The sequence below is a fragment of the Miscanthus floridulus genome, chromosome 9 (assembly GCF_019320115.1).
Source record: "Miscanthus floridulus cultivar M001 chromosome 9, ASM1932011v1, whole genome shotgun sequence".
Taxonomy (NCBI): domain Eukaryota; kingdom Viridiplantae; phylum Streptophyta; class Magnoliopsida; order Poales; family Poaceae; genus Miscanthus; species Miscanthus floridulus.
Window position 1 is genome coordinate 54,647,195 of NC_089588.1, and position 25,843 is coordinate 54,673,037.

The window sequence follows — 25,843 nt, forward strand, 5'->3', positions numbered from 1 at the left end:
AGCTACTACTTTAGTTAGCACACATCCATATGGTGGTGGTATTCCCCTGCAGCTGTTCAGTTTGCGACTGCGATGGTTGTTGCTCTCGCTCATATCTCGTCTATGTCGTCGTCGTCTCCTCGCTCTGCTCCATAACGGTCCCAAAAAGACTAAGAGAGCAATCCATTCTCTGCGCTAGCTGTTCAGTTTGCCCCCACACATGCATGCATTCTGCCGCCATTCTGGCTATAGTATAGCGTACTTATTGACTGCACGACTGCCGTTACGTTCATGGTTCCATTCTTGGCATTAATTATGCAAGCAAAAATGCGTGTATCACTACAGGAAAACGCCTCTTTGCCGACTGCTTGCCCCGGTCGGCAAAGGCATAAACCCAGTCGGCAAAGGCTTTGCCGACCGCAAAGCCACGTGGCAGTCGGCAAAGAGCAGTCGGCAAAGCCTGGGTCGGCAAAGGCGGATTTGCCGACTGCCACGTGGCACACAGTCGGCAAATCCTTTGCCAACTGCCACGCCAGCAGTCGGCATAGCCACGTGGCGCCGTCAGCCCTGACGGCAGGCTTTGCCGACTGCCGTTTCCTCGGCAGTCGGCAAATAATTTTTTTTTCAAAAATTGTTTGCCGACTGGCCGCCAGCTCGGCAGTCGGCAAAGAAAGAAAATTTTTTTTTTTGAAATGTTCTTTGCCGACTGCTTTCGGAGTTGCAGTCGGCAAAGGTTTGACCTCTTTGCCGACTGCCTCCCATTGCAGTCGGCAAAGACTCTGTCCTGGGGTTTTTTTTGCCCAGCTTTGCCGACTGTAAACAGTCGGCAAAGCTGGAATTTTTTTTTTCTTTTGTTTTCTGTTTTCTCGCATCAAAACCCTGCAAAATCACAAATTATAATCCAATTTCACCAGAAGCACCGATAGCACCATTTATATCACAATTTCATCACATTTGTCGCCAACATCACCACATATATCACAATAACGCACAACATCACATATATCTCACATATATGTCACAATAACAACCACACAAGTGCATTACAACCATCACATGAAGTCCAACACGTCGAACACCACAAGTCGACGTCCATCACACGAAGTTCAACATAACAAGTCTAGGTCCATAACGAAGAAAAGAAATACATGACAACAACTTCGACGATACGGTGGATACATGATAACAGAATCGACAAGTACCTAGCTCGTCGCGCCGTCCCCGGTCTCGTCGTCCGCTCCACCCCCAGAGCCCCCAGGGTTTGCCCACGGAAACCCCCTTGGACCAAATTGAGGCGCCTGCGCGTACTGCCACCCTCCGCGCACCGGCGGCCACGAGTACGTCGGAGGAGGGCCACGCGGAGGTGGATACGGTGGATAGGGTGCAGGTGGTGGATACGACATCATCTGATGGCCGGGACCTCCAGGAGACGGGTTCGAACCCGTCGACTGTACCTGCACAAGTTAAACGCCAAGTGATGTCATTAGTATCTGCAGCATGGACGCACAAGTTAAAGCAAGAGTCAATATACTCACCGGGGTCCCTCCAGGAGCGACAAGAGCAGGCACAGGAAAAAACTCTGAAGGAGGAGGCGGTGGAGCGAACATTGGAAGAGGAGGCGGTGTAGACGCCCCGGGCGTCTGCATGGACTGGAAGAAGCTGGCCATGTTCTGCATCTGAGTGTTGTAGTGCTGCTGCAGGCTTTGCTGGTAAGCCATCTGTTGCGCCATCATCTGCGCGTGCAACGTGGCGATCCTCTCCTCCATCTTGGCCTCCATCTGGGCCTGCAATATTACATCCGCAGTGTTGATTGTATGTACAGGTGCGAAACGAGTGAACGACGAACGAAACGGCACTTACCTGTGACGCTGACTGCCGCCGGGGCGCTACGGGGATGTCGCTGGAGCTCGTGGGCGTGGATCGAACCTGGGTCAGCGTAGGAACCTGGGACGGGTCGAGGGCGCTGTGGGCCATGTAGTAGCGGCCGTGCTGCTTCCCTGGTCCCAACCTCTGCAGGAGGTCTGTGTCCAGGGGCTCGGCGGTGGGGTCGAACGTCTCCCCGTAGCGCTGACGAGCCGCGACGGTGTACTCGGTGGCCTTCTCGTAGGCGGTGGGGTTGGTGTACGCATCGGGCCCGTCCTCCGGGTTGTAGACGTTGTTCGGATCCGTCGCCTTGCCCTTGTGAGAGAGGAGGTACGCGGTGTACTCGTTGATTTCCTGCCCACCGTGCGTCTGCGTCTGCATTGAAAACACAAACATGGTTACAAGTATTGACAATTGAGCGCAAGGATTAAGACATGAACGGATGCATACCCATCTTGTCGCGAACTGGGGGAGGGGCTGATTCCCTTGGTGGTGTGACACCCCTCGCATCTGCGCGCGGCGGCCCTGACGGTCGGCGCGCCTCGCGTACGCCTCATCCGTGCGCCACATGCGCACAATCTCCGTCCAGCATTCCCTGTGGTTGTCGCACCACGACGGACACACCTGTATGACATCAAGTATTTGACATGAGAGAAGATTAGTGTAATGTTTCACTGAAGGAATCTGAACGAATGTTGTCATACTTAATTACCTGCTCGTATTGCGCTTGGGTGAGGTCGGCCTCCCTCGAGTTCATTCTCTGGCGGATTTGGGGCTTCTTGATGTTCTCTCCAAGCACGTTGGCGTGGAAGTCGCGGATGGCCTGTATGCGCGCCTCATGGTACAGGTCCTTGAGACGATCTTTGCAGACCGCCTCCTGCACTCGCGCCGCCTGGGCTGCTTTACCCTCCTCGCACGTGAAGAAGTCCTGCACACAGACACATCATGTAGCATTTCCTTTTTGCAAGAAGTCCGACGAATGCGTACTATTTAGCAATGCGGTGCGATGAAAGACTCACCCAAAACTCCCTCTTTATCTTTGCCGCGATGGTCTCGCCACCCTCCTCGACGAGGTAGAAGTGGGACCACTTGGTGGGCACCTTCATCTCGCCGTTGACGTTGACAAGGCCAGGGTAGTACTCCTTAATCAGGAGGCCCTGGATGCCATTGATATGGCGTTCTTAGGTTCAAACATGACGCCGGGGGGGAGATTGAGGGGGATCACAAACACGGGCCAGCAAGTGTACGGGGCCGCCATCATTCCAAACGGGTTGAACCCATCTGTTGCCAGCGCTACGCGTACATTCCGAGCCTCCATAGCCTTGACAGGATTCATGTTATCGAAGTGCTTCCATGCATCACCGTCCGCCGGGTGTACCATCTTGTCAGGATGGTATCTTTTGCCATTCTTGTGCCACGTCATCTGTTTCGCGGACTCCTCCGTCATATACAGCCGTTGCAGCCTCGGTACGAAAGGAAGGTGCCGTACGACCTTCTCGGGGACCTTTGACTGTTTCATGCTGCCATCAGAGCCTTCTACCAACACGAACCTAGAGGCATCGCACTTCGGACAGGTTTTTGCTTCCTCGAGGTCTCCCCTGAACAGGACGCACCCCTTCGGACAAGCATGGATCCCCTCATACGGCATCTTAAGTGCACGAAGGAGCTTCTGTGTAGCGTAGGTGTTCGTCGGCAGGACATGATCTGCCGGAAGCAGTCCCCCAACAATGCTCAACACGAGATCGAAGCCGTTTCGACTAATGCCCAGCTGCGACTTCAACCCTATCAGGCGTGAGACGGCATCCAGTTGCGTAAGCTTTGTCTTCTCGTGAAGGGGCTTCTGTGCCGACTCCATCATGTCGTAGAAGGCCTTCGCGGTTTCCTCCGGATCTTCCTCCACATCCATTCCTTCGCCAAACCGTGCTTCGTGGAAGTCTGCCATCATGTCTGCCATCCCGGCATCGCCATCATACTCCTCGAGGACGGGTCGCACCACCTCGTCCCTAATAGGATGGTATTCACCATGGTGGCGCCAACGGGTATAGTTTGGAACGAACCCGTGCTTGAACAGATCTCTCAACACCTGAGCCTTTACTTTCTTCTTCTTGTTCCTGCACTCGCTGCAGGGACACGGCATCCGAATCGACCCTTTAGCAGCTGGGCCAAATGCATGCTCCAGGAACTCAGTCGTCCCCCTGATCCATTCGTGGCTCTTACTTGCGAAGCCCGAGTACATCCACTCACGGTCACCCATGCTCTGTCATGCGGCAATGTTAACATGTGATAAAACCAGCAAGTGCATCTACAACGCGCTCCTACCATCTAACCTCGTCTGCGCATCCTCGGGCTGTCCAAATAACGTGGACAATCCGAAACGGATACGGTTATACATATGCGAAGAACGCATACTTCCAACCGTATCCGTTTCGGATGGGAGACGCCTAACTGGGTAACGCGACCTACGACTACATGTGGAGATGTCCAGGTTTTAGCCACACATCCTATACTAGCATAGCGGTTAAGTCTCTGAACTCTGTAGCCCGAGACTCGAGCTCGAACCCGAGGGCTGGCATAATTTTTTTTTAATTTTTTATATATCACTGCCAGTTTCAAAATAAACCGACAGCGATAACCAGCATCACTATCGGTTTCTTCTCATCAATGCCGGTTTTTTGAAATCGACAGTGATGTTTATATATATTAAAAAATTCTTTTATATACTAAATAAATAGAAGCATATGTATTCCTATGTCGAAATAGCTTGAATTTTTTTTGGCAAGCTTGTACACCCAAATTAAGACCCCACATAGGATCTTAGGTTTTTTTGACTAGTTTTTTTATTTATTATATTTTTCTGTGTGCCGAATGAGACAAAAGAGGGTGAATTTCATCTTGGACCCAATAGATTTTTTCATCCACCTCCACAAAATTCTTATCCCTAGGGCAAATTAGATCATATGTAAAAGTTTGGCACCATTTCAGATCTTTTTGTGGGTAGACTCGGTTCAACCTATAATTAATCAGTGTCGTCGCACTGAAATTCAATTAAACCTCAGAAAGTACCAAACCATCTCCGAAAAATCAAAAACTTGGTGTTTCCTTCACACGGGGCACGTGGAAGCCTAAGAAAAAGTTTGAGACCAATACGACACCGGAATGCGTATGAACCACAGAAACCTTGATAACCTATGTGTATAGTCATGGTTCGATAAAAGGGCATACGTACCTCTATGAAGCATGTATACTCCGCCTATGTCGAAATGGCTTGAATTTTTTTGGCAAGTATGTACACCCAAATTAAGACCCCACACAGGATCTGAGGTTTTTCTGATCATTTTTTTATTTATTATATTTTCTCTATGCCGAATGAGACAAAAGAGGGTGAATTTCATCTTGGACCCAATAGATTTTTTCATCCACCTCCACAAAATTCTTATCCCTAGGGCATATTAGAGCATGTGTAAAAGTTTAGCACCATTTCGGATCTTTTCGTGGGTAGACTCAGTTCAACCTATAATTAAACGGTGTCATCACATGGAAATTCAATTAAACCTCAAAAAGTAGCAAACCATCTCCAAAAAATCCCAAACTAGGTGTTTCCTTCACACGTGGCACGTGCAAGCCTAAGAAAAGTTTGAGATGAATACGACACCGGAATGTATATTTCTAGTTGCCCAGCAAATGTTACACGAATTACATGCATGACAATAATTAAACACACAAAGCCGTATAAATTAAAATTAGAACCCAATTAAAGTATGACCTTGAAAACCTAGCTAAATAAACATTAATTACTATCGGAATCACTGTCGGGTTCGATCGGGCCACGCACACTAACATGCCTCTATAGCCATATATGGTAATTGATGTCATAGATTATGTATCCGCTTGTATCGATGAAGTCCAATGCCCGTAAGGATGCACTCTCTTGTGCCTCACAATACCGAAAGAATGGTCGGCCAAAGATATAACCTACTGAACAACCACTGCCCCTGTTAGTAATCCTTATACAGTACTGGCGTCCTTCTATAGTGAACTGGTCGAGGTTACCATTGCAGAAGTTCCAATCGTACCCGAGTTGCTCCGTAGCTTGGTCTAGATCGGCCCACAAGCCACATGCAGCATAGGTAAGGTCCTAGAGCGCAATCTACATGTGGAGAAAAAGAAAAAAAAATTAGAGAATGCTATTACAATAATAAACAACAAATAACCACGACTCAGGTATAAATGACCATTTTACCACATCCACACGTTTGTAGCTCGCAAACCATTCGCTTGGTTGCAGGACGGGGATATCACCAGCATTTAAAAGCAAGTGCCTTGAAGTGCGAGAAATTAGGTACATCATAGCAAACACGTCGAAGTGCCTCTAAATAGATACGCACGGCACTGAATTGGGTGCTTATCATGTCCGGGCTCTGTCTTCTCGTCTCATGGATATGGTTTTGATTATTTGCACCCCTCAAAGGGATGGAAAAACTGAGTTCACACGTCCATAGCCAACCACTTGCATTAGATGTCGTGTTCTCGATGATGTCCGAGATAAAGAACCAGCTAAGTGCTGTTCGCAGCCAATCTATTGGGGATATAGTCCGCGACATATATGCATGCAACAATGATATTAAACTAATTACACTTATTTGTTAGTATAAAAAAACAAAAGATGGAAAATATTTCATACAATAGCTGGAACAGTGAACCGTGGAATGGCCACATTAGAAGCGAATGGCTCATCGCCAGGGTGGAAACCTGGTTCTTGTGGTGGGGGAGGTCCGTTGTTCATACCACATGATCGATAAAATGCCAAAAAAATATGAACATAAAATATACGCACAAAAAATTCTTCCAAGTAAAATGTGGCAACATAATTAAATATAGATCAAATGCAAGGAATAAGAATATATATAAATGTAGAATGCAAAGAAACATGAATATAAATATGGATCAAATGAATATAGATAGAATATTGGAGAAGACAACATATCAATACCATTGAAAAATGCAGGAGCCATGACCAAATCACATAGAGAGAGTGGATTTCTTGAGAAGTGAGAGTGAAACGTGAGAAATGAGACTGTAAGAGTTCGTGGGTGGGTGGGATCGATGTATGTGGATGGTGGTTTGTTTTATATAGGGGGCAAGGACATCACTGTAGGTTTTTAAGTAGAACCGACAGTGAAAGTTAATATCACCGCCGGTTTTTAAATAGAACCGATAGTGAAAGTTAATATCACTGTCGGTTTGTAAGTAGAACCGACAATGAAGGTGCATATATGTAAAGGATATATTTATTTAGATAGTACAGTGAGAAAGTTTTAACAACAACGATATATTTATTTAGATAGTAATGAAATACATAAAAAACAAAAATATTAGAAATAAATTACATATACGATAACAAAGACCTTACACTAAAATTCCATATACGATAACAAAGACCTATTTGTGTATAGGTTAATGTTACAATCAATGTGTATCAACACATTATAATGTAACCACCTCAGTAGCATTCTTCTAGCACCAAGTAGGGTCAAATAGCAGCACCGAGGTGGTCTACGAGCTATATCGGTTGGAGATGGCAAGGTGGCATCGATGAATCCGCCTTGTCTGTACATGGCCTTTTTCCAGATGCGCACCATAGCGGATGGCTCTGTGAACTTCATGGCATCTCGAATCTTTGGCGTTGCTCTATCTTCAGTAGCATTCTTCTAGTACCTCTTGTGTACACCATTTTGGTGGACTACGACGCATAACGATATCTGTGGTTTGTTGTGAGAGGAAAACATTGTATCATGGTTGATAAGGCCTAGCTGAAACTAACTAGCACCTGGCCGAGGGCCATTTTATAGGGGCTAGCAGTCATGGTACATTTTTATTTCTGAACTAAAGTTGTTGGGTAAGTGGGAGCAGTGTTCCAACTATTGTGGTCAGTGGGAGCACTGTTGGCATGTGAGGAGCATCTACACATCACTGTCTTAACTGTTGGCATGTGAGGAGCATGTTACCAAAACCGCTGTGAAGGGCCCTACCGCCATCGCAGCCAGTTAGGGGTTAAGTACTATAACTTTTCCCTTCCTTTTGAATTCCTCTGACTGCCTCAACGGTTAAGACTCCGTAACTTAGCCCCCGAGACCCATGTTCGAGTCCCAGGCGGCCCAAAATTTTTGTTTCAATTTTATAAATTACTTTGGGAAATTGTTCATCACTGCCGATTCTAATAATAAACCGACAGTGATGAGGAACCATCACTACTGGGCCATTCCTCAAACCGGCAGTGATGGGGGTGTACCAGTTAGGGGTTAAGTAGTATAACTTTTTCATTTCTTTTGAATTCCTCCGACTGCCTCAACGGTTACGTCTCTGCAACTTAGCCCCCGAGACCCGTGTTCGAGTCCTAGGCGGCCCAAATTTTTTGTTTCAACTTTATAAATTACTTTGGGAAATTGTTCATCACTGCCGGTTCTAATAATAAACCGACAGTGATGAGGAACCATCACTGTTGGGCCATTCCTCAAACCGGCAGTGATGGGGGTGTACTAGTTAAGGGTTAAGTAGTATAACTTTTCCCTTCCTTTCGAATTCCTCTGACTGCCTCAACGGTTAAGACTCCGCAACTTTGCCCTCGAGACCCGTGTTCGAGTCTCAGGTGGCCCAAATTTTTGTTTCAATTTTATAAATTATTAAATGAATTTTCTCTATGCACCTTCTTTCTCCGTGGCCTTCTTAGCGTTCCTCTTCATCTCGGCCCGATCTGGAGACTGGAGCAGTACACGCATCAAGTAAATGGATCACTCAACAGTCAACACACAAGCCATAGGCACTCCCAATCACATCTCCAGGAGCACATACATCAAGGATCAATGAAGGTTGGAGGAGGAATGGAGCTACTACCCCTTTGCTCAATGCCGACTGTGGGCTAGGCTCCTTCGAGTATTGCGAGCAGGGACTATAAACTGGTTGGGGACTAGTGGCGCCGAGGAGCTGTGGATCCCTCACTACTAGTAGTAGCTTGAAAGAGAATGGCTGCCCCAATGTCCTTCTATCGGAAGTCTAGACATATGTATTTATATTTATATTTAGCCGGTGTTTAAATTGAGAGAGTAAAGTTTAGAAATGTTACGTCCGGTGTCTAATCGAGTGTTTGAATAGTAATAAGGTCAGTCTTAATGGTAGTTTTAAATAACTTTCATTCTCATTAATTGCTATGATACGTCGGCATATTTGTTGAGTTGACAGAGTATTAACGAGGAGGAGAGAGGAGATGAGAGTTTCATCAGGATCAAACATCCTTCATGGTTATGTGCATAATGATTACATAGTTAACAATAATCTAACTATCTTTACGTGCATCAACAATGAGGGCCTCATTGTGATCAAGCAGGACATAAGCAGGTTCATCACCGTCTTGAAGGATAGGGAGGGGTACGTTCGCCCCGAATGGAGGCATTTCCTGATAGCCCCTGTAGTCTTCTTCATCCGTCACTCCATCGACACCGACAATCTTCCTTTTTCCTTCTAGGACTACTTTTAGCCTTCCTTTTGTCTTGTTGTCCCATGCATAGAAAACTTGCATAACATCTCTTGCAAGGACGAAGGGGTCGTCTCTGTATGCGGTCTTAGTGAGATCAACGGTAGTGAACCCTTCGCTGTCAGTGTTGATTTCCTCGAGCTGAACCCACTAGCAGCAAAAAAGAGCTGCCTTCAACGGACCATAGGCTAGCTCCCATATCTCCTCTATGAAACCATAGTATGTCGCCTGCACGTTGCCATTTTCGTCGTGAGCATCAAAATGAACACCACAATTTTGGTATGTGCTCTTTCCATCTTGCTTTTTTGTGTAAAATGTGAATCCATTGATCTCATACCCTTGGTACTTAAGATATGTACTCAAAGGTCCCTTGGCTAAGGCATCCAGTTGATTACCCAACTTTATTCCAAGCAAGCGATGTCGCAACCAGTTGACAAATTCCTCCTTATGTTTTTTATCCAACCTAGCCTGTGACCTGCTCGGATACAAAGTTTGCAGTGATTTCCTTTGCTCGTCAATGTATGGCATCACACCCTCGGCTTGCTGGAGGACAGTGAATTGTGCCTGTCTGAAAGAAATAGGGTCGTCTACTGTAACAGATTTCTCCCCGATCGTTCCTTTGCCATGTAGTCTTCCCTCGTGACAAGATTCTAGAACTCTGACCCTTTTGATGTCCAGATAATATGTGTAGAACTCAATGGCCTCCTTCGTTGACCATCCTTCAACCATGCCCCCTTCTGGCCTGAATCTGTTCCTAACATACCTCCTGAAAACTTTCATCAATCTTTCGAAAGGGAACATCTGATGCAGGTACATTGGGCCAAGGGCTCTAATTTGGTCAATAAGATGAATGAGCAGATGCAATGAGATACAAAGTAAGTCGGTGGGAAATGCATCTCAAGCCTAACAAGAGTTTTGGCTATGTCCCGCTACAGCTGCTCTAGTGTGGACACATCAATGACCTTTTTTGAGATCACGTTGAAGAACAAGCAAAGCTTTATGATTGGGACGTGAACCTTTGGGGGAGGATACCACACAGGGCAACAGGGAGCAGCTAAGTCATAATGATATGATAGTCATGGGCCTTCATAGGGCCATAGTTGAACTTGAGTTCTCTCATGTTCACTAGCCTCTTCGGGTTCGCACAGTAGCCCGTTGGGACTTTGAGTTCATTGAAGAAAGAAATAAGCGCACGCTTTTCTTCCTTCTTCAATATCCATGACACAACCGATAAGTACTCCCTGGCAGGTCGGTGATTGTAGGGATAAGTACTCCCTTGATCATGATATGTTCCTTTTTGTACTCGTCCCAAACATCCGGCACACCATTTTCAAACATCTCCACTAGTTCATCGATCACTGGTTCCAGAAACACATCGATGTCATTCCTAGGTTGTCTTGGCCCTTGGATCAGTAGTGGCATCTAGATGTACGACCGCTTCAAACAGACCCAAGGTGGAAGGTTGTATATACAGAGCATCACTGGCCAGGTGCTATGATTGCTTCTAACCTGGTCAAAAAAATTCATCCTACCTGTGCTCAAATCAAACCAAAGGTGCCTTACTTCTCCACTGATGTCCTTATAGAACATAGTATTGACAGTCCTCCAGTCATGCCCATTGGCGGGGTGCCTGTCGATGTTTGACCACCGATAGCCTGCCACGAGGGTCCCCGGGGCAGTATGTTTGGGCTTCAGCGTATGTGGAACTCGACGGTAAACGCAAGAGATAGTCGATTATCCTGGTTCGGACCCTCGATCTTTGATCGAGTAATAGCCCTACGTCCAGTCGGTGTTAGCCTTTGCGTTGGATTGATTGTAAAGTGTTGTAAAAAGTCCTCCGTCCCTAGGATCCCTGGCCTCCTTTATATAGTTAGGAGGTCAGAATCCTAGTCGGTTTACAATGATAGTTCCTAGTAGGATTACAGAATAATACTACTACTAAGATTACAAGGGAAGAATCCTAGTTAGACTAGATCTTCTCCCTTCCTTGCGTGGTATCCCATGGGTCCCACACCGACAAGCCCCCGAGCACTTCATGGTTGAGTTCTGGAAGCCTCGTCTTGTTCCTTCAAGTCTTGTCGAGCAGGAACAAGCGTCGTCCGAGCGCTTTCTTGAGAGAAACCGTGTAGCGCTTCGTGAGATCTTCGCGTGGTGTGTACCTTTTTGAAGAAAAAAGTACTCCCATTTGGATGTAGCCCCCGAGCCTCTTGCTGTTTGGCACAAGGAGCTTGAGGGTCTTTTCTTGAAATCGCCCTGATTCTTCGTCGAAGGGCTCCCGAGCCTATACCCAGGTTCTTTGTCCAAAAGAGCTCGGACATAGCTATGTCTGGGTTCTTTTTGTCGTGTGGCCTTGAAGTCGTCTATCTTGAAGAAGTCTTCTGAGTGATGTGTGCTTTTTTGAATGAAAAAGTGCACTCACTGAGTGTAGCCCCCGAGCCTCTTGCTATTTGGAACAAAAAGTTGGAGGGTCTTGAATCTTATGCTGTTCAAAAGAGCTAAAAATCATTTCCTGTTGTAGCCCCCGAGCCTATATCCAGGTTCTTTTATTCAAAAAAGAACTCGGGTGCTGGGTCTTGGCATATTTTCTGGCGGTCTGCTATTAGCAGATGTGGTTGTTTGGTAGTAGTTGAGTGTAAATGCTGTTTGCTCATGAGTTGTACAGTGTTGGTATATCCTTTCGAATATGCTCATCCTTGAGTACTGTTCCTTCACGCCTGAGTCCTCTTTCATTGAATTCTGTCTTTTCACTCTGTCCTTTGTTAGGCTTGTTTCATTGGTGCTCCTGGTCCATGTGCACCGCTCCTTCGGTCTATAAATATCCTCCTGGAGTGCAGTTTTGATTCATTGAGCATTTTGTTGCTTGTTCTAAAGTCTCTGTAGTCATGAATATGGTAGTTTGTGAAGTAGAACAGCCCACGGGTGTATTTTGCAGTTCTTGTGTGTCTTGCCATAGCTGGAGGGAGTCTTGTGATAGGGATTAGAGGTAGGCTAATCCCACAGCAGTAATGTACCAGGATGTACGTGGTGGTAGTTGGAGGAAGTCTTGTGATGTGGGCTTCGTTCCTTCATCTGGCAGTTCTAGGTTGATCCTCGTCGCCTGCCCTGAGACTATTCGGTGCAGATCAACACCATATCCAGCATCACATCGGTCTTGGGTAGACAGATGCCTGCCAGCCTTCTTTGCTCCATGTTGTCCTGTCATGCTGCTGATTTCCACCTTGGATGCACGGCGTCCGTCCTTTGAAGAAAATAGTATAGCCGAGGGCGATTTGTTCTACCGAGTAGCAATTTGGAACACGTAGTCATTCCAGAGCCTAGCCGTGTCTAGGTTCCTCTTTGCTACTTTGCTTTTCGTGGTACCGAGTTCGTTGGGTTTTGTAAGATGTGTAATCTTCTATTTTTTGAAATCAGTTATAATGGAAAGAATCTTGTCTTCTGAGTTGTAATTCTTTATTCTCCTGATGTCTCGGTTGTTGATGAGATTTCTGAGTTCTTTCTGTAAGGACCGGGTTGTTGCGCTCCTTGTGAGATAACCCTTCTTTGCTTTATTGTTGATGAGTTCTTTTTGTGGTAATATGATAACTCCACCGTGGTGCTGGATGGATAAGTCTAAAATCTGCACGTTGAACTGTACCGTTGTGTGGATTTGAGCCGTCCGTCATTTTAGCTGCGTCGGTAAATGGACCATTGCGTCCTCATGCTGTGTTAAAACGAGCTTGGTGGGCCGCGTTTTTACTGGTGTAAAATCTATTTAAAGGCATTTCTCCTCCTTTTCTTTGGTACCCTGCCTTTGCCTTGAAACCCTAGCCTTCGCAACTCCGTCGTCGCCATTGCCGCCGTCATCTGAGCGCTACCGTCCGAGCCTTCTCTTTCCCTAGTGCCTTTTTGCTTCCTCTAGTACATGGGTAGGAAGAAAGCCGCGAGCAAGTCCCAGGCAGCCTTTGTGGACGAGGAGTCATCACTTTCTGTGATCGAGAACCAAGAGTTCATGGCCATGAGGGCTGCCCAGAAGGTTTGGCCGGCTCTGACAACGACTGAAGACCAGCTTCGTGAGCTTGTTGGCGATGGTCTGATCCAGAGCAAGGACATTGCTGAATGGAGGGCTCCGGGCGAGCATTGGGTCCCTGCTCTAGGTCCTGGTGAGATTATTCTCTTTGTTTCCTTTATCCGTGCTGGACTTTGCCTCCCGGCTTCTGCTTTTCTTCATCGGTTTTTCGGCTATTTTGGGATTAGCCTGAATCACCTTGCCCCCAATGTTGTCCTTCATCTTTCCGTTTTCGTTCATCTTTGTGAAACCTTCCTTGGAATTCCTCCTTCTCTTTCCCTCTTTCGCTACTTTTTCCGCCTAAAGCCACAACCCTGCCGCGATGACACCAATGTTCTTGGTGGCTGCGGGATCCAGTTTTGCCAGGGTCTTAAGAGCAAATTTTTTGACTATGACCTGGTTGATTCTGTAAGGGATTGGCATGCTGACTAGTTCTATGCTGCCAACTTGATTCCTCCTCTTTCTGTTCACTCCGGATCTGGTCCCTTGGTTAATGACCGATGGGAGAAGAACCCTGTGACGACTGCTAAGCTCTAGACGATCAAGCCTTTTCTCGAGAGGATTTGCACTCTGAAACAGCAAGGCTTGACCAGCTTCGGTATTATTTCAAGTTTTCTTCGTCGCCGAGTTCAACCTTTGAAGGAGCGCGAAATTATGGTTTCGAGTACTCTGGGGCGGAGGACCCTTCTCATATGGTCCCTGCCCTTGAGTTAACTGACGAGGAGGTGCTCAAGCGTCTCCAGAAGATGCTAAAAGGAGTAAGCGTCGTTCCACTTCCTGTCCTTGAGTACAGCGCTAAGAACCCGCCCCCTGTTGTGAGTTGTTCTTTTCTTTATGCGGGTACTTTTGATTCTCTTTCGTTGTATCCACTTTTGCTTAATCTTCCTTGTCTTGTTGTTTGACTCTTTTATAGGAATTGGGGCGTAATTTCTCTGATCCAATTCCCCTTGATGATCTCCCTGCAAATGTGGAGTCTGGGGGTAGTCTTGCTGAGGCGTCCTTGACCAATAAGTTTCAAACTACCATGATGCTTCCTGGTGTTTCTTTCGCATTTTCTGACGTATATGAAGAGTATGTTCCTCGTCTAGTTCCTCGAGCTCCTCGTACTTTCAGAAAGAGGGGGCAAGCGGATAGTTCTTCTTCTGCTCCATCTGCTGCCAAGAAGTCTTGCCAGTCGAGTACTCGTCCAGGTACTCTAGTTGTAGCTAGCATGCTCTTAGGTGAGCATATTAATACGCTTTGTCCTTTTGTTGTTTGTTTTTATCTTTGACCGAGTACTTTTGTCCTTTTTTTCAGCTGGCGCTATGGTGGCCTTGGTCGAGAGTGAAGAAGAAGATGATGATGATGCCTCCCTCGTTACTCGTCGGTGAGTTCTTTTCTTGTTTTCCCATTGTTGAACCCTTCTTTTTGCCTTGACTTTGGTCTTGTTTTCTTGTAGCAAGCGGACATCGGGTTCGAGTTCTTCTGAGGCTCTAGTACCGGCCACACCGCTCCTCTCGTAGGGTGGTGGCGATGTTTTTGCTGCTGTGGTTCCCCCTATGAGGTCTTCTTTTGGTTTTATGAAGAAGAAGATAGCTGAGTGAGTGAATTCTAGTTTTATTTCTCTGCTTCTGTTCTCCTTTTTTCTTATTCTTATTGATGAGTTTCCTTGTCAACTTTTAGGCCTTCGTCTTCCTTGAGCCTCCAGTCGACTTCTTGTCAAACCTCTGGTGAGCCCTTGCATACTGAGTCTTAGGACTTGGAACGCACGGTCGCCGAGGTGGCTGTGAGGGGGACAGAGTCCGCAGCTGCTGATTTGCCGGCTCCTGAGGTGACCGTGGCCATTGAGGCGGGTTCATCTGAGGGATTGGCCGTGGCTTCCCAAGAGATTGCCCTGGTCATGCCTTCTTCGCCTCGGCCTGCTTCTCCCTCTCCTCTTCTTGCTTCTGGTGGTCCGCCTTCGGCTGATGACGTGGTGCAGCAGTTTGATGCCACTCATCGATTGTTGGAGCTAACCGCCGCCTGGGGAAGCTTGTCGACCCTTGCGACTTCTTTTGGGGAAAGGCTCCAGGTAAGTTTTTCTGCAGTTCTTTCTTTGGATGTTTGTTTTTCTTCTGTCCTTATGTCTTGTTTTTCTTTCTCTCTTTTTGCTCAGTCTTTTTCTCATGATCATACCGGCTTCTTTTTCTCGTCTGAAAACGAGAAAAAGTTATCTTATGAGGTGAGTACCCTGAAGGTAGAGCTTGACATCTGTCGGGCTGAGTTGGAGACTGAGCGTCAGACGCATCAGAATGAGGGGAAGGCTCTCCGTGCCTGGGTAGTTGAGGCAGAACAACAGAGGGATGTAGCTGCCCTAGAGGCCTCAAAAAATGTGGAGGCCATGAAGAAAGAGTGCCATGGTATCGCGAGTTCTTTTTCGTTTCCATTTGTATTCAAATTTGCCTTTCCGCTGACTTGTCTTTTGTTGCCTGGTCTAGCTCTCCGAGTTGAAAAGCAGAAGCTCTCGGAGGGTATCGAGGAGATGAAGACACTCGTTCATACCAGCCAGAATAAGGTTGAGGAGGTAATTACTCAAGCTGAAGAGGAACTCGCGTTTGCTAAGTTGATTAGGCGTGGAGCTGACAGAGATCTTGTGCAGGCCCAAAAGACCGTTGAGGACTTGAATGGCAAGTTGGCAACGGCTACTGAGAACTGGAAAGCTTTGTGGAAGTCTTTTCGGTCAGTAGCCGACCTTCTCCGGACTTCAGCAGATGATGGTCATTCTTGGGCTCAGTTCATTCCCCAAGTGCTGACCCGTTTCTAGGAGTTCGTGAAGAGGTGTGCCCATCTTTGTACCAGGAACGTCCTTGCCCAGGTCCGGGTTCTTTCTCTGGACTTTCCTTTGTCCAAGGTTGCTGATGAAGCCAAGAGCCAAGAGTATCTGGATGCTGTTGAGAAGTTGGAGCCTGAGGTCGATGATTTAGCCAGGAAGATTGTAGATAATCTTAACATCGATGTCTCTTCTCCTAATGACAATGCTTGATGTAGTCGACCTTTGTATTCCGGCTTCTGTAATAAAATGCTATACTTGAAGACTGAATGGAGACTCTTTCTTTTTTCTTGATGTCTTCTTTGTCTGTATTTCTTTGTCTTGTAAACAACCCGGCTTAGTTAAATCATTGTTTTGACAAACTTTCCTGATCTGTCGAGTGTTTTTTTGGCTTTAGTTTGTGCCTCGTAAACAACTCGGTATATGTAGATTGATGTCTTGATAGACTTCCTTGATTTGTCGAGTGCTTGTTTGGCTTTCGTCTGTGACTTGTAAACAACTCGGTATAGATCGTTGTCTCAACAAACTTTGTGTTCTTGTTAGTACTGAAAAGACTTAGGACATCTCCAGCTTCTTCTTTTCGGCTTGACTCGGATTGTGGTCAGCATCTGGTCTTGTCTGTGGTTGCAAAATAATCCTAGGATCAACAAGCCCCCGAGCACTTCATGGTTGAGTTCTGGAAGCCTTATCTTGTTCCTTCAAGTCTTGTCGAGCAGGAACAAGCGTCATCCAAGTGCTTTCTTGAGCGAAACCGTGTAGTGCTTCTTGGGATCTTCTGATTGTAGCCCTCGAGTCTCTTGCTATTTGGCACAAGGAGCTGGGAGGTCTTGTCTTGAAACTACTCTGATTTATGTTCAGGCTTAGTTTCAGTCGTTTTCCTTTTTGGTTCGGGAGTTAGCTTATTAGCTACCCTCATCGGTGGGCTCAAGCATCTTTTCAGCTCTTTTGCTCTCGGTCGGTATGCCCAGGCATCTTTTCAGCCATTTTGCTTTTTGTTTCGGGTGTTAGCTTGTTAGATACCCTCATCGGTGGGCTCAAGCATGTTTTTAGCTCTTTTGCTCTCGGTCGGTATGCTTAGGCGTCTTTTCAGCCATTTTTCTTTTTGTTTCGGGTGTTAGCTTGTTAGCTACCCTCATCGGCGGGCTCAAGCATGTTTTCAGCTCTTTTGCTCTCGGTCGGTATGCTCAGGCGTCTTTTCAGCCATTTTGCTTTTTGTTTCGGGTGTTAGCTTGTTAGCTACCCTCATCGGTGGGCTCAAGCATCTTTTCAGCTCTTTTGCTCTCGGCCGGTATGCTCAGGCGTCTTTTCAGCCATTTTACTTTTTGTTTTGGGTGTTAGCTTGTTAGCTACCCTCATCGGCGGGCTCAAGCATATTTTTAGCTCTTTTGCTCTCGGCCGGTATGCTCAGGCGTCTTTTCAGCCATTTTGCTTTTTGTTTTGGGTGTTAGCTTGTTAGCTACCCTCATCGGCGGGCTCAAGCATGTTTTCAGCTCTTTTGCTCTCGGCCGGTATGCTCAGGCATCTTTTTAGCCATTTTGCTTTTTGTTGCTCATTGGAAACAACTCGGGGAAAGCCATAATAAGACATATGTTTGTCGAGAAAGAACCATCTTTATTGATCATGAATATTGATATGTCATAATAGTACATATGTTGTTGATGAGCGCTATCTTTGTTGATCATGAACGTTGATCTCTTGTGGCTTGTATATATATTTTCCATTGTGTTGTTTTCATGCGTAGAATCTTCATAGCTGGCTGATGTGCCATGTATTGTTGACTTCTTTTCCGTCTTCAGTTATCAACTTGTATGTTCCCGGTCCGGTGACTTTTGTGATGATAAAAGGACCTTCCCATGGACTGAGTAGTTTATGGCGTCCGTCGGTTTTTTGTATTCTTCTTAGTACTAGGTCTCCGACTTGTAATGATCGAGACTGGGTATTCTTGTTGTAGTGGTGCCTTAATCCTTGGAGGTATCTTGCTGATTAAAGGGTAGCATTTACTCTAACTTCTTCTGTACAGTCAAGCCCTAATCTTCGGGTGTGTTCTGCTTCTCCTTCATCATATTGTTCTATCCTTGGTGATGTCCAGATCAAGTCGACAGGTAGTATGACTTCTGATCCATAAACTAGGAAGAAAGGTGAGTATCCAGTGGCCCTGCTTATTTAAGTTCGTAGCCCCCATACAACCTTGGGTAATTCTTCAATCCATTTTGATCCATAGTCCACTAGTTCTTCATACAGTCTTGGTTTTAATCCGGCTAGTATGAGTCCGTTAGCCCTTTCGACCTGTCCGTTGGCCTCTGGATGTGCGACTGATGCGTAATCTATTCTGAAGCCGCAGTCCTGTGCCCAACTTTGGGATTCTGTGGCTGTGAAGGGAGAACCCAAATCTGTGATGATTCGATTGGGCATGCCGAAGCGGTGCATAATGTCTTGGATGAACTCGACTGCTTTGGCTGCGCTGTATTTTGCTAGTGGTTTGAATTCAATCCACTTGGTGAACTTGTCAATTGCTACGAAGATGTACTCGAAGCCGCCTTTTGCTTTCTTGAGAGGTCCTACTTGATCCAGCCCCCAGCAGGGAAAGGCCAAGCAGGTGGGATGCAGATGAGGTTGTGAGCTGGCACATGAGCTTGTCTTGCGAACATTTGACAACATTTGCATCTTTTGATGAGTTCTTCTACGTCTTTCAAAGCGGTTGGCCAGTAGAAACCGGTGCGGAATGCTTTGCCGACTAGTGTTCTTGAAGCGGCGTGATTTCCACAGCAACCTGAGTGTATTTCGTCTAGGATCACTTTGCCCTCTTCAAATAAGATGCATTTTAGGAGTAGTCCTGATGATGCGGCTCTTCTATAGAGCTTGTCTCCTACTAGGACGTAATTCTTGCTTCTACGAACAACTCGGGTAGCTTCTTCTTTTTCCGCTGGCAACTTATTCTCTTTGATGTAATCGATAAAAACCTGGGTCCATGAAGTGGTGATTACCAAGATCTGGGTGCCTTTGGCTGAGATTTCAGGGGTTATCTCACCGGGTTGTTTGATAGAGGGAGCTGATAACTCCTCTATGAATACACTGGGTGGGACCTTCGCCCTATCTGATCCAAGCTTGGCGAGGACGTCTGTCGCAATATTAGAATCGCGCAGGACATGTAGAATTTCTAATCCTTGAAAATGTTTTTCGAGCTTTCGTATTTCTGCACAGTAAGCGCCCATGGTTTCTTTGGTGCAATCCCAATCTTTGTTGACTTGATTGATGACTACTGCTGAATCGTCGTATACGAGCAAACGCTTGATTCCGAGGGTAATTGCCACTTGTAGCCCGTGGATGAGGGCCTCGTATTCTGCTTCATTGTTTGTAGCTTGCCATAATATCCGAAGGACGTACTTGAGTTGTTTTCCGTCTAGAGAAATTAGGAGGACGCCTGCACCGGCTCCGCCTAGCTTGAGTGATCCATCAGAGTACATCTTCCAATGATCAAGGATTGTACTTGACATAGGTTGTTGAATTTCTGTCCACTTGGCAACAAAATCAGCCAGGGCTTGAGATTTAATTACTTTCCGTGGGGTGAAATCGATATTGAGAGCACCAAGTTCAACTGCCCACTTAGATATGCGCCCTGTCGCGTCTCTGTTGTGTAGGATGTCTCTGAGTGGGAAATCTATCACCACGGTAATCTTGTGGCTTTCAAAATACTGGCGAAGCTTGCGTGAAGTGATAAGGAGTGCGTAGAGTAATTTTTGCACATGCGGGTATCAGATTTTTGATTCTGTCAGTACTTCGTTGATGTAGTATATGGGGCGTTGTACTTTATATACACATCCTTCTTCTTCTCTTTCTATGACAATTGCAGTGCTGATCACAGTAGAAGTTGCCGCAATGTACAACATCATGTCTTCGTATTTCTTCGAAGGTGTGAAAACAGGTGAGGAGGTGAGATATGCCTTGAGCTTCTTGAAAGCTTCGTTGGCTTCTTCTATCCATTCGAACTTGTCTGTCTTCTTTAGCAATTTGAAGAAAGGTAACCCTTTTTCGCCCAGTCTTGATATGAAACGATTGAGGGCCGCCATGCAGCCTGTTAGTTTCTGCACATCTTTGACACTTCGAGGAGGGCCCATCTCTGTTATGGCTCGAATCTGCTTGGCGCTTGCTTCAATTCCGCGATGACTAACTAAGAATCCGAGTAGTTGTCCTGAAGGAACTCCGAATACACACTTGTTTGGGTTCAATTTCCACCTCCATTTTTTCAGGTTTTCGAAGGTTTGCTTTAAGTCTTCAATGAGTGTATCTGGGTTCTTTGTCTTTACTACTACGTCATCCACGTATGCTTCTATATTTTCACTGATCTGATCACCGAGGCATGTTTGGATACCTCTTTAGTAAGTGGCACCAGCATTCTTGAGTCCAAATGACATGGTTTTGTAGCAGTAGGCACCGAATGGGGTGACGAAAGATGTCTTGCTCTGGTCTTGTTCCTTTAATACAATCTGGTGATATCCTGAATAGCAATCAAGGAAGGATAATAGGGTAGATCCTACTGTTGAATCAACTATCTGATCAATGCGCGGTAGCCTGAACGGATCTTTCGGGTAGTGTTTGTTGAGATCTATGTAGTCGACACACATGCGTCACTCGTCCGTATTCTTTTTCTATACCAGAACTGGGTTTGCTAGCCAATCTGGATGGAGGATTTCTTTGATGAATCCGGCTGCCATTAGTTTTGTAATTTCTTTTTTAATTGCTTCCTTCTTGTCGGGTGAGAATCGTCGTAGTCGTTGCTTCACAGGCTTGGAGCCTTCATTGATATCAATTCTGTGCTCAGCCAACTCTCTTGGGACCCCTGACATGTCGGCCGGCTTCCAAGCGAAGATATCTTTGTTGTCCCAAAGAAAGTTGGTGAGCGCGAGTTCCTATTTTGCCGAGAGGTGGGCGCTGATGGTTGCCGTCTTGGAGGGATCACCAGTGCCCAGGTCGATTTGCTTGACGTCAGCTTCTTTTGGAGGTGCTAGGATGCTAGGTTTTTCAGCCGGTATCACTAGCTCTTCTAGGCTCATTTCTGCTGCAACAGTGGCTATTTCTTTTCTTCCATCGGCGGCCTGTGCTTTTGCTACAATTTGGATTGCTTGAACATCGCAGTCAAAAGCGCGCTTCAAATCACTCCGAAGAGAAAGGACACCGTTAGGCCCTGGTATCTTAAGCAACAGGTACGGATAATGCGGTATTGCCATGAATTTTGCAAGTGCTGGGCGCCCGAGGATTGCGTGATATGATGAATTGAAGTCTGCAACTTCAAACTTGATGAACTCTGTACGGTAGTTCGAGGGAGTTCGAAAAGTAACCGGTAGAGTGATTTGTCCCAGTGGCATTGCTGCCTTGCCGGGTACTATGCCATAAAAAGGCGTGCTTGTTGGTGTAATCATCCTGGCGAGTTGTAGTCCCATCTTCCTTAGAGTTTCTAAAAAAATGATGTTGAGTCCGGCTCCCCCGTCGATTAGTACTTTCGTAACAGTCATACCGGCAATAGTTGGATCTAGAACCAGTGGGTAATGGCCTGCGTTTCCTACGCTAGTCCATTGGTCTTCTCTTGAAAATTGGATTGGATACTGTGACCAATTGAGATATCTTGGTGTAGCAGGTTTTGCTGCCATGATGGTTCGTAATGCTAGCTTTTCTTGATGTTTGCTTCTGGAATCTGGAACCCCGGCAAATATTACTGCTACTGTCCCCCTAGATTTTTGGAATCCCTTGTCTTTGTGGTTGTCATCTTCTTTTTTCTAATTGCCTTCTTTGGTATTCTCCTTACTATCTTTCCTTGTGTATCGATCTTTGAAGGTGTAGCAATCTCCGATGGTGTGATTTCCTTTGGGGTGCAAGGGGCAACGCATGTTTTCAATGTCATCATACCTTCTGGACTTGGAAAACTTCCTTGATTTGTCAGTCACTGCTACGGTGTTGTCTGGTCCACGTTTTCTTTCCTATTCACTACTACAAAACAAGGATATTATAGCACTTTCTTGTAACATATTCATCAATGTGTTCCAGTGAAATTTCATAGTAACACAAAATAGTGTGTTACAGACTTCGGTTGTAACACAAAACACTTTTTTATAAAAATATGTTACTAACAATAATTATAGTAACACAAAATTAATGTTACAAGAAAAATGTTACAAAAGTGTACTATGTTGTAACACATAAATAGAACATATAAAATGTGTTACAAATATATGCCCTGTAGCAACACAAAATAATGTTACAGTCCAAATGTTACAAAGAAACATACACATATGGACCTTCCTATTCATAGGCGACACGGACATCGCATCTAGGTGTTGTCATGGCTATTAGGCAATCATGTCGTGATCATCAAGTAAGCGATTAAAAAGGTTAATTCAATGCCAGAGCCTGTTGTCAATTTATTAAGCCGAGCTCAAGACACTCTAGATGCCAGATCATAAGAACAAGTACAACAAGGAAGAAAAAAATGAAAAACAAAAAACAAAAAGGTGAAAATAAATGAGATTAATATTGATATTTTTATGTTGTTGCACGAACCTACCTACCACTGTATAGGTTGATCAAGATTTTGATCTTTTTGATTCACATAAATACCAGTGAAATTTACAACACATTGTCATGTAATATTGTTTTCTATGCTCAAAACCTGAGCGCAAACGTTTGTGGTTTTGAGTCTAAGAAAAAGCTATGCAAAAATAGTCACGTATGGCCACCATAAAAAGTTAAATCAAATAAGTAATCACCCAAAAAAAATTAGTCTCAATGTTATAAAATGCATAGAAAGGCCACAAAAGAATGCATTTCCGTCTGGGCTTTAAATGATATTTGAGGTAATATGAAACAAGTGCCATCACAAATGAAATAGAAAAATCGAAAACAGCCTTCAACATGTTTTGTGGTAATATTCAGAATATCATGAACCATCGTCTAGGCCATTTACATATAGAATGTGAATTCTTGAAGGGTTCGACAATAAAAGAAAAATGTATGCTCTCCAACTTCACGACCATGCATCCATCATACTTTAGGCTTGAACAAGGTGATTAGGGATGCCACATCACATTAGTAACCTGCAATTCTAGAAAAAGGAATTGTCTAAGAATGTTTCAATACATTAATTGGAAAAACAATAATAAAGCTTCTAAAATTAAGACAAATTCAATATATGTCATGCCTGATTGATTATGAATACTATGTTAATATATATGCAGTTGTTGACCAAAAGTGAACTAGAGTCACAACATGAGCAAATTGCCTCCAATGTCTCTCTTGTCCAGTCATATGCCCACTCAAAATTAGAAAAAAGAAACATGGTTAACCGTGAGATCACCTACAATTGTTGGTTTGTTTATACATTTTCATTATCACATCATACAGGTATAACATATATTGTTACAATCATACCATTGACCACCCCAATAAAGTTCAAAGATATAAATTGTCATTATAGTAAAAATTCAATGAATTCAATAAATATGAGAAGAACTTGTACAACCTCTTAATAGCACTTAAGTCCATTAATTCACTAAAAAGCAAGAAATACTATCACCGCATCAGTTATGTGGTACTTCAATATCTGAGACAGAATGTTGGAAATACATAAAAGCTATGAATTACATAAAGTGGACTCAAACAGTTTGTTTCATCTCAACTATGAGGAAACAATTTAATATTCTAATAACTACAAATGGATATGAGATACTTCGACAATTCCTACTTGAAACTTATCTAATTGGGCAATGATTATATTTTCTCTAGGTCTGTTGAAATCGAAGTTCATCAAATTTGCCTTAATAATTCACAAGAGAACAACAAAGAACGATGAACAGCACATCCCCATCCAGATAGTCATAGTTACAATAGCTAGCGGTATTACAGGAACTACATAGATGAGCTCTAACTTTTACGAATGATATAAGAAAATACAAGTTTTCATCTTGTAGATGTTGGATAGTGTTCATCAAATTTACCTTATTATTTCACGAGACACCTATAAAGAACGGGCTACCAGCAAGGTAATTCCTTTTTTCAAAATTGTTTGACTTCCTGATAATCCATACGCCGAACACTCATTAGTTCATGCCCAAATGTGATAAACTGGTAATCCATATGTAATCTGGTAAAAAAATTGGAGCTCCGCTTACTTGTGTGGTAACAGACTAATCATGACAAAAGTGGTTGATGAGGGATTTTGAGTTCCTGCAATTGAAACCAAATATGACTGACCGGTCATGTATCGAACTAAAATAGGAATAAATGGCAACGATCCATGCCATTGAAAAGGTATTGGACAAAAATCTAATACACAAAATCATATATCCAAAGGAAATTGCTATCTATATAGGTGAAGAGCACGGTGATTAATCTCAACTTCCATCCTGCAATTCAGAATAAGAGTTCGAACAAATGGCTTCCAGTTATAGTACTCCATGTTCCATCCTTAAGGAAGCAGACCTTGTTTCAAGGTTCAGACAAATGAATTTGATAAAAGTTTAAACTACTCAGCCAAAGTAACCTGCAATAGGTCTTACAGGAATGAACTTAACTACTTAAGCATATGCCATAAAGAAAAGCATAGCCTTAGTGTATGAAGGTCAATCAGAAGAATATAATGGCTCCTATCTGCCTCAGACAATTACTAAGAAAATAATATACCCCAAAATTATCATCACATAACCTTAAGTTATAACACTATGATATTTTACTCCTATATAGTCACCACCGATGCACCTAATATAGGATTCCCCTAATAGAATATGTGCATTGAACATGCATAGTTCTTTTATAACCAAGCTACAGGCCGAAGTAGGAAAAAATGACTAACAAATTTCCCTCACTGTCTGCAACAAGTGTGTAAATAGTACTAGATCTCATATTGAAATTTTGGTAACACAAATTAACCTAGCTAACCATAACAGTTAAGATGTTCACTGGCAATTTGTAACTCATTAAAAGAGTACCCAAATTCATAATGTTCCACGAGGACCATTCTCAGTGGGGGTGGGACGGTGGGTGCGGCAGCCACCCTGCAGGCCAGACTACTATGAGCTTCGTCCAAGTTCTACACAACCACAGAATTAGTGCTGGCCATCAGCGTGTCAGAGTTAGAAATTAGAATAGACAGAGCAGCCGCGGAGAGAATCCCGACCTCATTGTTGGAGTTGACAACGGCGCCGACTTTGAGGTTCCACGGGTGGCCTCGCCAGAGGTAGATCTTCGTCAGGGAACCGCGACGCGCCACGGCGCCCGCCCCCCGCGGCTGCGTCGTCGCCGGTGAGCGGCTCGGAGAAGGAGAGGAAGGACGAGGCCGGGTCTCGGGTCCGGCAGCGGCGGCAGTCAGCTGGGGAAGCTAGCAGATCTGCTGGGGGACGACGGCGGCGCCGCGGCGGCCAGCCGGGAACCTAGTGGCGGAGCATCTGGGGACGGCGGCGGAGCGGCGGCCGGCTGGGGACCTGGTGGCAGAGCTACGGTGGATTTGGCGGCCGGCTCGAGGAGAAGCGATCCCACGATGGATTAGGGGCGGCGTGGGATGCATGTTTTTTTTCTTTTCTTTTGATCAAGGCGTGGGATGCATTTGGTTACCTGTTGCCGTGCGGTGGGTGGATATACGGAAGGAAACAATTAA

General features: G+C 45.1%; 1 protein-coding gene and 1 long non-coding RNA gene across 3 annotated transcripts; both read right to left on the reverse strand.

Moving 5' to 3' along the window:
- Window positions 1–977: 977 nt before the first annotated feature.
- On the reverse strand, window positions 978–4,096 carry LOC136479935 (uncharacterized). The gene is made up of 7 exons (XM_066477636.1): window positions 3,146–4,096; window positions 2,862–2,999; window positions 2,555–2,770; window positions 2,293–2,466; window positions 1,840–2,217; window positions 1,515–1,763; window positions 978–1,433 (listed from the first exon to the last, which is right to left on the reverse strand). The coding sequence occupies exons 1-7, from the start codon at window positions 4,094–4,096 to the stop codon at window positions 1,182–1,184; spliced, it is 2,358 nt and encodes a 785-aa protein (XP_066333733.1). The 3' UTR covers window positions 978–1,181.
- An 18,937-nt stretch (window positions 4,097–23,033) lies between these two features.
- LOC136481947 (uncharacterized) lies at window positions 23,034–25,778 on the reverse strand. Of its 2 annotated transcripts, none has more exons than XR_010764911.1 (5): window positions 25,367–25,778; window positions 25,179–25,279; window positions 24,363–24,417; window positions 24,189–24,264; window positions 23,034–23,288 (listed from the first exon to the last, which is right to left on the reverse strand). It is a non-coding gene; the product is annotated as an uncharacterized lncRNA (long non-coding RNA). The 2 variants fall into 2 exon arrangements; XR_010764910.1 differs by having other exon boundaries at window positions 23,034–23,296.
- Window positions 25,779–25,843: the final 65 nt, after the last annotated feature.

Coding starts and splice junctions, on each gene's coding strand:
- LOC136479935 (XM_066477636.1), bottom strand. CDS start 4,096: ATGGGTGACCGTGAGTGGATGTACTCGGGCTTCGCAAGTAAGAGCCAC. Junction 1,764..1,839: donor GGCGGCAGTCAGCGTCACAG/GTAAGTGCCGTT, acceptor GTAATATTGCAG/GCCCAGATGGAGGCCAAGAT. Junction 1,434..1,514: donor TCGCTCCTGGAGGGACCCCG/GTGAGTATATTG, acceptor TAACTTGTGCAG/GTACAGTCGACGGGTTCGAA.